This window comes from Pristis pectinata, chromosome 23 (genome assembly GCF_009764475.1).
Source record: "Pristis pectinata isolate sPriPec2 chromosome 23, sPriPec2.1.pri, whole genome shotgun sequence".
NCBI classification, from domain to species: domain Eukaryota; kingdom Metazoa; phylum Chordata; class Chondrichthyes; order Rhinopristiformes; family Pristidae; genus Pristis; species Pristis pectinata.
The window spans coordinates 10240080-10253230 of NC_067427.1; the positions used below are offsets into that span (position 1 = coordinate 10240080).

A 13151-nucleotide genomic window follows, 5' to 3' on the forward strand; every position below is an offset into this window, starting at 1 on the left:
CGACAGAGTACAGTTTGCAGGGCTATGGGGAAAAAAGGGATATGCAAATAATATCATTGCTTAGCTTGGAGCTGGCAAAGATTCAATGGATAAAGTGGCCTCCAGTGCTGGAACAATTCTATGATTCTATTTAGTTAAGTCACCTATGGTGCATCATACTGACCTGTCATTAAATACTGTGGTGTAATGATTTTAGAAACCAGTTTGGTTCCTTTATGTCTTTGTTACCTTACCTTAATGCATAACCAGATGGAAAAGGGGAAAGTGATGATCATGAAGAAGTAAGAAATTATAACCAAGATCCATCCACAACATCCAAGGCTATTACTGGGTTGTTCTGTAAAACAAAGATGATAGAAAGATTTTTATGCCATTCTGTACATAGGGATTATTTAAGATTACTCAATAGCCAATTATGTAACTGAGCTAGAGTGTAACAATCAACAAATAGCTGAGTCAGGTAGAACATTGTAACAGAATGCTAGGTTAGGGATTACTTCAAGGGAAGGGAGGCTAGCCGTAGCCAATTCCTGGTGAAGTTGCCTGGCTGAGGATAATTTAATTATTCCCAATGGGCAGTGCGGCAACAAGTAATCTACCTGCAACAGTAATAAAAAGGTCTGTGCTAAACCATGTGGGAAAACTATAAAGAGTAATCCTAGAGCAGTTTCCCATGGAGATTTGAAGTACACAAGCCCCTTCATCAAATCACCAAACGCAAAACTAAACCAGCTGCTCCAGTCTCTTACGCTGCTGTGTCCACCCCTCCAAAAAAAATGTTAAACAAGGGACTTGCTTACAGCAGAATTGTTAAATGCACAGTTATTAATTGAGATCAAATGTCTTGGGAGTGTCTATAAGCAAAACCATACTTAAATGCAGAAACTGTAAAGGTGGCTTAATTTAAAACACTTCAAAATAATACTTTTTTGGGGGAAATGGAAGTAGTGTTCATAGAGTTTAAGCTTGATACTAAAAAAATTGCTGCAAGAACAGCTTTTAAACTCATGCATTTATTGACAGCATAAATAACCAGTTTAAATGGATTTAACATCAAGAAAGCATGTAGTTACCACACCAACAGCTGCCCCAACAATGGCAACTCTTGTCATTCTGTTTGTAAAACCTACAACTGCAATGCAATGTTATTTAATCAATATGCACTTGTCTGACAATGGAATATCTCGATTACTTGCTTTTATTATCCAGACATCTGTTCAGTACCTCATAAATTATTCACTTTTATTTAACACAAGAACTCACAACTAAAAGCTGTGTAGATGCACTATTTTAAGCACAAATTACACATGTTAAGCAGCATTAAAAACTTCCAAAGGCATTCTTTAGTTTGTGTGACATAAGTAACAATGAGTGGGAAAGAAACATCTTGTGTACTTCAAAGTAATTTTCTTTTTGGTGCAATTTGTCTACATTATAGTCTGTGCCTGGTAAAGGTACCACTTTATTTTCTGTTTCCCCACCCCGTGCTGCCCCACCCCCTCCCCACAACTCCCACCATGGGAGAACAGCACCTCATTTTCTGTCTTGGAATCTAGTAGCCTAATGGCATGAACATTGAATTCTCCCACTTTAAGTAACCCCCACCCCCATTCCCCACAACCCCCACCATGCTTCTTCTCTTTCCGAGCCTCTCTCTTTTTTCTACTTCCCCCGCCCCTTTCTCTCCTTACTTTGGACCCACTCCCCCAGTGGATCTGCTCTCCCCTCCTCCCCCGCACCTGCCTATCACTATCTCTTACCTGCATCTACCTATCACCACCTTGTGCCCACCCCATCCCTTCTTTTGTCCACCTATCACTACTCTGCTTTTCCTCCCTATATATTGGGCTTCCCCTTTTCCTATCTTCAGTCCTGAAGAAGGGTCCTGACCTGAAACGTTGACCGCCTGCTTTTCTCCACGGATGCTGCCTGGCCTGCTGAGTTCCTCCAGCATCAGTGTTTTTCATTGGGATTCCAACATCTGCAGTCCTTTGTTTCTCTATTCGTTGATATATTTTGGAAGGGAAACATGACAAGTTTCCCCTCCTTTGTATCTGGCCCCATGCCCTGGTTCTATTTTATCTGTGCATAAGAACATTCTTCATGGCTTAAATCCATTTCCCTGTCCCAGTGGGTTTCTTCTGTTACATTTAAGGGTTGAACACTAACAAAGGTTTAAAAATAAAGTAGGTTTCCCAGCCTGCAATATACATTCCACACACTTAAAGGGGACAGAAACTGTTGCTTCAACATGAATTTATATGACGCCTTAAACATAGTAAACATTCTGCTCAAATTTTTTTTACACCAAGCTAGGCCACTTTTAAGGAGCAAAGAGAAGCAGAGGGACAGATAGCTTTAGTGGGGAATTCCAGAGCTTACTGCTTTGGCAACAAAAGACATGACTGGCAAAGACGATAATAATAAGACTATTGTGTTTGAGGTTTGAATTGAAGCAGAAATGCTGAGGGTTGTAGGCCTGGTGAAAGTTAAAGAAGGGGAGAAGGGATACGAAAGGTTAACACTCACGCATTCAATATATTTGCCCCTACACAAGTAAAAGTGAGAAACAAATACATTGAAATGAGTTATGTCATTTTAATTCATCATCTCAATCTCCCACAATCATAACCACTAGTGTAATTATAAATTATTCTCCAGAATAAGGGATAAGCTACAATTGTACTGGAGCTTTTCCGTCCAAATGGAGAGTACAAAAAGAGTTGCAATTGGCCACTGTGCCTCAGTGAAATTCCAGTGGTAAAACAGTTACCATTAGGGAAAAGGCTTTTCCATCATACCTGTTAACAAGCCTCAAAATTATCTAATGATATAAACCTATTACAGCAATCTCCTTAATGTTTGACAGTACATTAACGTAGAACACTCCCTTTAGCTTGCTCTACAAGTACTTTTGAATTGCGTCTCAGATTCAGCACTGAAGAAACCCAACTTTCTTAGCTTCTGTCAACAGTACCAGCCCTTACAGTCCTACATATCTGTAAAAAGTCTTGCATTTGTACAGGACCTCTCACAAACCTGGGATGTGCCAAAATACTTTATGGCAAAAGCAGTATTTTTGGAGTGTAACTACTGTTCAATTGCACGATATTCAATAAAATTATAAGTGATCATAAGTGATGTTCATTGACATTATTAACATGTTACACACAAAGATAATTTCCCTGCTCTTCAAATTAGTGCCATGGAACTTTAAAAATATTTTTGTAGAGTAGATCACTACCATCTTTTGGACAATTAGGGATGGGCAATAAGTGCTGGCCTTGCCAGTGACACCTCCATCTGGAAAAACAAATAAGTAAAAAAGACAGGCCTTGATTTAGTGTCTCAGTTAAACAACATTTCTACTCTGTACTACGTGTGAATTTTGTGTTCACGTTTCTGGAGTAGGGCACAAATGCTCAACCTACTAAGCAAGAGCATGCCCCTGAACCATGGATGACAAGAGATGTCTAGTGCTTTTTAACTTATGGGATAAGAAAGAGAGAACGGACAAAAACACAGAAGAGTTTTTCCAAGGAGTCCTAACACAAAAAAAAGAGGGAGATGACAATGAGGAGATACTATGTTAGAAGGGTACCAGAGTCACGGGCCATGCTGCAGAAGGGCAGAAGCTAGAGTTACTGCAGAGATTACAAGTTAAAAAAGAGTCAGAAAACAGCAGTCAGAATATTTAAGAGGGAAGAATTCCACAGACTGTGCCCAAGATAGCAAAAGGCATGGATGTCAACATCACAGAAAATGAACAAGGGTTGTGCAAGACCAGATATGGGTTGGGAGATTAAGAATTGGAGATGATTTCACTGTGGGGATTTCTACCAAAGCATTGTGAAAGGAATGGAAAGAACTGACTCTGGAGATGTGTCAGACATCAAGGGCAAATACAGAACATCATTTACTGTGGGGTTGAGTAAGGAGAGTGTCGAGACCAAAGCTACTTGAGGCAACTTTAGAGGATGGCTTTGGTTCCTATCTGCAAATGGCTAAAATTAACATTGGCCCGACATGCAAGAAGACTTTCCACAGTTTATTTTTAAACCTCATATAAAAGGGAATATCAAATTGAAAATAACATCTACAAACACACAAAAAATGATCAGATAACAAATCTGTATCAAATCACCCTTGACCTTTTAAATTTCCTGAGATTAAACACAAACTTGGGTAATCTCTCTCAGTAATTTAACTATCCAAGTACAGTCTGGTAGATCTACATTGCATTCCCCAAAGATCAATACATGCTTCCCGCAACTACCTATAGTACTCAAGGTGTGGTCTAATGAGGCTTTGTATAGCTGCAAGACAATTTAAATTTCCCTTATTCTAGTCTTCCAAAAAGGCCTGCTATCCATTAGTGTTTTGGTTATTCTCTATACTTGCCTGTTACACCTGAATGATGTTTAAACAATTCAAGTTTCATTACATAGAATTGGCAGCACAGGGACATGTGTTTGGCCCATCTCTTCACACTCCCCTAGAGTCCCAAGAGCATCTAACTCTGAACCTCGCCTGAATAATTTGCTTGTTTTTCCCTCGTGCTTACCTAGCTTCCACTTAAAAAGGATGCCCAAACTGATCGCATTATTGCTCCTTGTGGTAGCCAGTTCCACTTTCTAACCACTCCCTGGGGAAAAAGGTTTCATCCGAATTGCTTTATTTTATTGCTGACCATCTTATATTACAGTCCCTAGTATGTAGAAATCTAAATGCCAGTCCATTGTAAAGATGTCATGTCATTCACCTTTCTCTAGTCTAGCCTAACTTCAGCAAATGTATTAGTTATTGGGAAAACACAATGAATAATAGTTTGCCAGTCTAAGCGAAAGAGTAAAGATGCACCCAGAATGATAGGACAGGTTATTGATGAGGCACCAGCCACTCATCATCTCCTCTAAAAAGGTTCTTTCTTTTTGCTTGTCTTGGGAAGAGGAGGTTGTTGAAATGCAGCAGTAGGTCAGACTATTTTGGGGCACTTCTGGTGACCAGGTTTCAATCAGTTTCAAATACTGGCAACATTACACGGAGACTTTATAAAGGACACTTCTAGAGTGGTTTAACAGATGGTGGCTGATTACCAAGGCCGTCAACAGGTTCGGGAACAGTAACATTTCTAAAGGCACAGAAAAGAAGGGAAGAAAGAAGCTTCATTTTTGAAAGTTTTTTAAAGTGAATTTAGCAGCACTGTTACTAGGATTCAATAAGGCGATGGTGGGTGTAAGATAGTGATAAAGCCAGAGAAAGAAGCTTCACAGGATCTAAATCTTTACACCCAAGGATATAATTATAGATTTTGCCTTTCTAAACATTTTAAACTGCACAACACTTAGCCAAGTACTTATGGTTGTGAATGATTAAGAGGTGAGGAATTAACAAGAAATGGATCACAGATTGAAGTATATTGGCTCAAGTAAGATTAGTTCTAGAGCATGGGTACCAAGGTAATGAATTACAGCAACAACTTGAGAGTCACACACCCTTTAGCCCACTGGGTCTATGTTGACCACTGGGTCTGTGTCGACCATCAAGCAGCAGCTACACTAATCCCATTTTTAACTATTTTCCCCACATGACCATTAACTAACTAGGATATCTCTCTCTTTCCATCCTGCCATTATCTTGCCTCCAGCCTATCCCAATTTTTATCGTCTCTGCTGGTGTACATTTCTGAGAATATACTGGTTGCTCTCTGCTATCTGTCTGCTAGTCGAATGGCATTTCACTGGAAGAAGACACAAGAGACTGCAGATGCTGGAATCTGGAGCAACAAACAATCTGCTGGAAGAACTCAGTGGGTCAAGCAGCATCTGTGGGAGGTAAGGAATTGTCGACGTTTGTTCGAAATCCTGCATCGGGACTCAATGATGCAGGGTTTTGACCCGAAATCTTGGCAATTCCTTTCCTCCCATAGATGCTGCTCGATCCACTGAGTTCCTCCAGCAGATTGCTTGTTTCATTGGAAAGAGCTTCACAACCAAGTTCAGTTATACAATGCCTAAAGCAGGTATCAGTCATAGCATGGACCCTAGTAACTTAGAGAGGATCAAACCCTTCTCAGTCACTAGCACCTAAACAAAGTTTGTATATACTTCAGAGTATAACCAACCTTGGTACAAATCTTTCATCACTGCCATCAAAACTCTGGGAATATACGTAAGATTCACCATCCTAGATTCAAGATCTTAATAAAGACCTTCTCAAAAAGAGCTACAGAAAGAAAACCTACTGCCATAATCTTACTAATTGTCACTAGGTCAGGACGCTGGGAATACCCTCCCTTCCCGGACTATCCAGTGAACAATCAACAATTCCCTTTCACATATACTTTTAACAGAGCAAAACATCTCAAGACACTTCACAAGCCTATTACCAAAATCACCCAATAATACACCACAGCAGGAGCCTATTCAGCACATCAAGCCTGGACTGGCTCCTTCAAGCAAGTATTCAGTTTGCCCACACTCCTGCAACTGTTTTTATTAAGTTCAGTATTTGTACAATTCCCCTTTGAAAGCTGTCACTGAACCCCTTTCTGCCACCTAATTGAACATATTATGGTAACATAATGATCAAGTTACTGCACCAGAAGCTAAGGATCTAGAGTATAAACCAGATCCATCAGTTTGAATTCCACTGTGACAGTTGAGGAATTTAAATTCATGTCATTAAGTAAGGTATGGAATTACAAACAAAAAAAATGGTCTTGGTAATGGTAACCATGAAAGTGCTGGTGGAGAACCCATCCAGTCCACTGAAGTCCTTCTGGAAAGGAAATCTGCCATTCTTTTCTGTCTAGCCTATGTGACTGCTAAGCCATAAATCTGACTGAGTCTTCACTGCCTTGTTACTTCAATGGCAATTAGGAATGTGACATCACCTGAACAAATAAATGAAAACAAAATTGATTCTAAATCTCAACCAGAAGAAAAAAATTACTAGGAACAACAAAGATATTGCACACACTCTACATCAAGCTAATATTGTGGGAATGAGATGCAGCAGTTCAATTTTACAGACAAAATAAAATTTGGGATTAGCAATAAATCCAAATAAAAGGAACATTAGCGATCGACGTTATGTTAATGCTCCCTCAGCAACCACTGCATCATTTCAAGGGACTGTCTCAGTAGCGCCACCATAAAAACACCTCCAGATTCTCTTTAAACAAAATAAATTCCTCACACAGTAAATAATTCAATATTGCTCAAGTATCTGTTAGGACCTCTGTTTCCAGAATTGCAACAATAGGTGGTTAAGACATACTACCAGATGTGTTTCTCCCCTATTAAGGCCATGATAAAATTAAAGGAACATGTTAGATAAAACTGCTATGTGCCCTTTAAAGTACCCAGAGGTGCTAGCCACAACTTCCCTGTTTCAATATTATTTTGGGAATAGAAACTTGAAAGCCAAGTGGTAGGTGTGTGTGCCAGGTAGAGACGTGAGATAATCTCTGTAAATGATGCAAGCCTCCCTCAGTTTAGAGACCCCTTGGACAAAGCCAGGAACAGAGCACAGAGGGAGGATGGGGGGGTGGGGGCAGCAGAGGATCGGGTGAAGTGGGCAAAGGATCAGGGGAGGAAGGAGGGGCAGGGGAAGGAGGGAAGGGAGTCAGAGGATCAGGGGAAGTGGGCAAAGGATTGGGGAGGAAGGACAGGGCAGAGGATTGGGGAGGGGGCAGTAGATCGGTGGGGGGGAGGAGGCAGAGGATCGGGGGCAGCGGATCGCAGGGGGGAGGAGGGGGGCAGCGGATCGCGGGGGGGAGGAGGAGGAGGGGGGCAGCGGATCGCGGGGGGGAGGAGGAGGAGGGGGCAGCGGATCGGGGGGGGAGGAGGAGGAGGGGGGCAGCGGATCGCGGGGGGGAGGAGGAGGAGGGGGGCAGCGGATCGCGGGGGGAGGAGGAGGAGGGGGGCAGCGGATCGCGGGGGGGCAGGAGGAGGAGGGGGGCAGCGGATCGCGGGGGGGCAGGAGGAGGAGGGGGGCAGCGGATCGCGGGGGGGCAGGAGGAGGAGGGGGCAGCGGATCGCGGGGGGCAGGAGGAGGAGGGGGGCAGCGGATCGCGGGGGGGAGGAGGAGGGGGGCAGCGGATCGCGGGGGGAGGAGGAGGGGGGCAGCGGATCGGGGGGAGGAGGAGGAGGGGGGCAGCGGATCGCGGGGGGAGGAGGAGGAGGGGGGCAGCGGATCGCGGGGGGAGGAGGAGGAGGGGGGCAGCGGATCGCGGGGGGAGGAGGAGGAGGGGGGCAGCGGATCGCGGGGGGGAGGAGGAGGGGGGGGCAGCGGATCGCGGGGGAGGAGGAGGAGGGGGGCAGCGGATCGCGGGGGGAGGAGGAGGAGGGGGGCAGCGGATCGCGGGGGGAGGAGGAGGAGGGGGGCAGCGGATCGCGGGGGGAGGAGGAGGAGGGGGGCAGCGGATCGCGGGGGGAGGAGGAGGAGGGGGGCAGCGGATCGCGGGGGGAGGAGGAGGAGGGGGGCAGCGGATCGCGGGGGGAGGAGGAGGAGGGGGGCAGCGGATCGCGGGGGGAGGAGGAGGAGGGGGGCAGCGGATCGCGGGGGGAGGAGGAGGAGGGGGGCAGCGGATCGCGGGGGGAGGAGGAGGAGGGGGGCAGCGGATCGCGGGGGGAGGAGGAGGAGGGGGGCAGCGGATCGCGGGGGGAGGAGGAGGAGGGGGGCAGCGGATCGCGGGGGAGGAGGAGGAGGGGGGCAGCGGATCGCGGGGGGAGGAGGAGGGGGGGCAGCGGATCGCGGGGGGAGGAGGAGGAGGGGGGCAGCGGATCGCGGGGGGAGGAGGAGGAGGGGGGCAGCGGATCGGGGGGAGGAGGAGGAGGGGGGCAGCGGATCGCGGGGGGAGGAGGAGGAGGGGGGCAGCGGATCGCGGGGGGAGGAGGAGGAGGGGGGCAGCGGATCGCGGGGGGAGGAGGAGGAGGGGGGCAGCGGATCGCGGGGGGAGGAGGAGGAGGGGGGCAGCGGATCGCGGGGGGAGGAGGAGGAGGGGGGCAGCGGATCGCGGGGGGAGGAGGAGGAGGGGGGCAGCGGATCGCGGGGGGAGGAGGAGGGGGGGGCAGCGGATCGCGGGGGGAGGAGGAGGAGGGGGGCAGCGGATCGCGGGGGGAGGAGGAGGAGGGGGGCAGCGGATCGCGGGGGGAGTAGGAGGAGGGGGGCAGCGGATCGCGGGGGGAGGAGGAGGAGGGGGGCAAGCGGATCGCGGGGGGAGGAGGAGGAGGGTGGGCAGCGGATCGCGGGGGGGTGAGGGATCCAGCTGCAGTCGGCGCCGCTGTCAAACAGGTCCGACCGATCGGCCGCAAACCCCGTTGCCGCCCCCGAGCCTCAGGCTGCGGACAAACAGGCGGGCGTCTGGGGCGGTGGGGTGGGTGGTCGGGCAGCGCCTCCGGCCTCCCCCCCGGAATTTCCCCCCCTCACCAACCCCGCTTCCCCCTCACACCCCGGGCGTCGAGTTGCACCCTCCTCCCGCTCTCCCCCATCCTTCTCTCCTTTTCCTCACCCCTTCTACCTTTGTCATCGGCTCGGCGCACTTTCAGCTGCTCGGTGGCGTCCGCCTCCATCGTCGTTGCGTCTGACTGCTGCTCGGGACTCACTCTGTTCAGGCTGAAAACCTCAGACACTCTCCCGCCGTCGTGCTGCTCCGCAAGGACCATGCAGCCCTCCGCCTCACGTGACCGACCCGCCCCGCCCACCCCGAGCCCTGCTGTCAATCACACGCGGCGACCCCGCCTCAGCGTGTCTCAATGCGGGAGGCATGTCTATCTGTGGGTGTCTATATCTGTGTGCTTGGGTATCAGCGTCTCTGCGTGTGGATGCACGTCTGTCTGTGGTGTGCTGATGCAGGGTTTCGACCCGAAAAGTCGACAATTCCCACTCCCCCCAGATGCTGCTCGCCCCAGCAGATTGGTTTGTGGTGTGTTCGCCTACGTGTGGTCAAGTCGAGTTTATTGTCATATGCACAAGTAGCGTGAAGTTCCAGTATTAATGAGAAACTTGCTTGCAGCAGCATCGCAGGCACGTAGGTTCGGACAACACGCAGAACATAAATATTTTTCTTTCTCCTGTTCGCGTTCTCCTTCTACTTACACCTCCTACAGACACTCAGCTGTTATTACTATGCCTTCATCACCATCACACCATCCCACAGCCAGAACCATCTCCATTTGCCTCATCAACCTATTACAAACATTCTCCTGGTTCTTTCCTTCCATCCCCCCTTATCCTGCTTCTGATAAAAGGTCATCATCCTGAAAATTTAACTCTGCTCCTCCCTCCGCAGATGTTGGGTATTTCCAGTGTTTTCTTTTTGTATTTCTGATTCCCAACATCTGCAGTTTACTTGCTTTTTGATTAATGAATCATTTGCTGGTCTAATACAGTATTCCTAACACTGACATCATACCAGTCCTGGTATTCATTAAACCTTCAATTTGAATAACTTATTCATTGGGGGGAACAGAAGCCAGTGTGCATCTCCTCCAGCTCTTCCTGGTACCCTAGCCATTCAATTTATGAAGCCAGACGACTGTCTGGCCTAGCAAGTACTGATGGTAATATTAACTGATATTATCTATTGTTTTAATATTGCATTGAAATAAGAAAGGTTTCCATTAACTGAGTGCCTTTTACATTCTAAAAAAGCTTTATGGCTAATAAGGTTCTTTTGATGTGTGATCACTGTTAGAAAATTAGATATATGTGCAGAGTTAAGTTCAACAAAGATCAGTGTTATAAAGACCCGATAATCTTTCATTCAGTGATGTTGTTTGAGGGGTACATATTGCCCAGGATTCCAGGGAGACACCCCTCCCCTCTCCTTCCTGTTCTTGGAGATATGATAGTGGGATCTTTTACTTAAATGGATAGTCAAGTATTCAATTAATGTTTCATCTGAAAGACCTCTGATAATATAGAGGGACAGGGAGGGTGTCTCAGTTGCAGGCTGATAGGGTGGTGGGCAGACAAGTACAATGTTAATACCTTTGTTTTTTTTTAATATGGAGAAAGATACAGTGAAGTTGGGGAAAGGGTTTATATCAGGATTTAGGGAAGGAGTTACACCATTTGCACAGATGGTGGCTGGTGGATGGAGAAGGAAATAGGTTTGAAGGAATTTGTGAGGGATCAAAGTCACAGAGACACTGGGGCAAGGATAGAACTAGCAGATGGGGTGATAAAGAATAAGATATCTTTATTAGTCACGTGCACATTGAAACACTCAGTGAAGTGTACTTTTACGTAGAGTGTTCTGGGCACAGCCCGCAAGTGTCGCCATGCTCTCAGAGCCAACATAGCATGCCCACAACTTCCTAACCCATATGTCTTTGGAATGTGGCAGGAAACCAGAGCACCCAGAGGAAACCCATGCAGACACGGGGAGAACATACAAACTCCTTACAGACAGTGGCCGAAATTGAACCCTGGTCGCTGGCACTGTGATAGCGTTATATAGAACATATAGAATGTAGAGCAGTACAGCACAATACAGGCCCTTCGGCCATCAATGTTGTGCTGACCTTTAAACCTCACCTAAGACTATCTAACCCCTTCCTCCCACCTATCCCTCTATTTTAAATTAAGTTACACTAACCACTATACTACTGTGAAGGGTCAGTTGAGGCTGGAAAATAGGTGAGTGGGATTTTGTGTGGGATTGGATCCACATGCCAATATCCTGAGTGTTGATGTGGGGGCTGAGTGTGCTGATAGTGTCATGGGAAAAAGTCATATCTGGAAGTGACGGAGAGGTTGCTGGGAGTTTGAGCAGTGGCTGGGTTGACTTAGGGATAAAGGTGGCATGTCTTACAGGTAAGTAATCAAACTATGTAATCTTGATGGATTGAACATGTGATTCAGACCTAAGCAAGCTTGAGCTGACACTAGGGTTACAAAGCACTGAGCTGACGTGAATGCTGATTTTCTGGTTAGAGTCATACCAGGTAACCTTACCAATGTTTGGCTGCCAGTAGTTCTGGTTCATTTGCAGCTTGACGTCAGACTGCATTAGGCTAGCAATGGAATCAATAGTGATGGTTGAATGATAACCATTGGCATATGTGCCGACTCCTCCCCCGAGTCCCCATCTCCTTACGTGTGTACTAATATTGCCAAGAAGCAATGTATAGCTGGCCAAGGAAAGTCCTTGGGGCATACTGTTGATGTCCATGCAACAAGAGAGGGGAAGCTATCTTGGGAGATGTGTTGGCTTCATTGGGATGAGTGGAGCAGATCCAACAGGCCAGTGCCACAGGGGAGGAACAGGGGTAATGGAAGAGATGGCTTTGAGATGGATGCTACAGAGAGGTTGTGCAGGAAGAGAATCACTGTCTATCCTAAACGGGAGACCTCAAGACCTGTGGGCAGAATAGAGGCCAAGTTAAAATGATTCAAACACTATATGGTTGTATGGAGGTATAAAGCAATGGCACATCCTGGAAATGTTGAGGAACAGGAACATGGAAATGGAGTTGTTGAAGAGAATAGAAGTTCCAAGACCATGATTGTAATAAGTAAGGTTGAATAAAGCAGAAAGTTTACCTGAAATAACAATGGCACTCCTTCACTTGAATTCAAAGGTTTCTACATTAAGTAGCATTTGTATAGCATCTCCAATGTTGAAAACTGAACCTAGATACTTCACAGAAGCATAATCAAAACTACACTCAAATATATTGTGCAAGTATAGGTAAATTACACCAAATGAAACATGACTATTTAATATTGTTCTTTCTCTTAGGTGGCCCCTCGGGGATTGATTACTCCCATTCCAGTTCGATTGTTTCTGAGATGGCTGACGAGGCGAATGTGAGACCAACAGACTCTGCCATGGATGGGATAGGAGATGCTTGATGGGTGGGTAGGTGGGTTATTGGGAGGTTCTGCACTTGTACTGCTGTCTTTGATTGGCCGCTGCACACTCCTGTCAAAGGTGCTCAGTTGGAATTGAAATTGCTTTATTATTTTCACATATACCAAGATACAGTAAAAAGCTTTTGTTTGCATGCCATCCAGACAGATCTTTCCATGCATAAGTACATTGAAGCAGTAAAAAGGAAAACAAAATGCAGAATATAGTGTTAGTTACAGAGAAAGTGCAGTGCAGTTAGATTAATAAATTGCAAGATCCACGACAA

General features: G+C 46.5%; 1 protein-coding gene across 2 annotated transcripts in view; it reads right to left on the reverse strand.

The window, feature by feature from the left end:
- stom (stomatin) overlaps positions 1–9694 on the reverse strand; it is a 40979-nt gene extending 31285 nt beyond the window's left edge. The window contains exons 1-2 of one of the 2 annotated variants that reach the window (XM_052037067.1): positions 9527–9694; positions 234–337 (exon numbers count right to left, since the gene is read on the reverse strand). In XM_052037067.1, the coding sequence (XP_051893027.1) occupies positions 234–337; positions 9527–9671 (249 nt within the window). In that variant the 5' untranslated portion in view covers positions 9672–9694. Of the gene's footprint in view, positions 1–233; positions 338–9517 lie in introns of both variants that reach the window. The other variant, XM_052037066.1, reaches the window with a different exon arrangement.
- Between the last annotated feature and the right edge of the window lie 3457 nt (positions 9695–13151).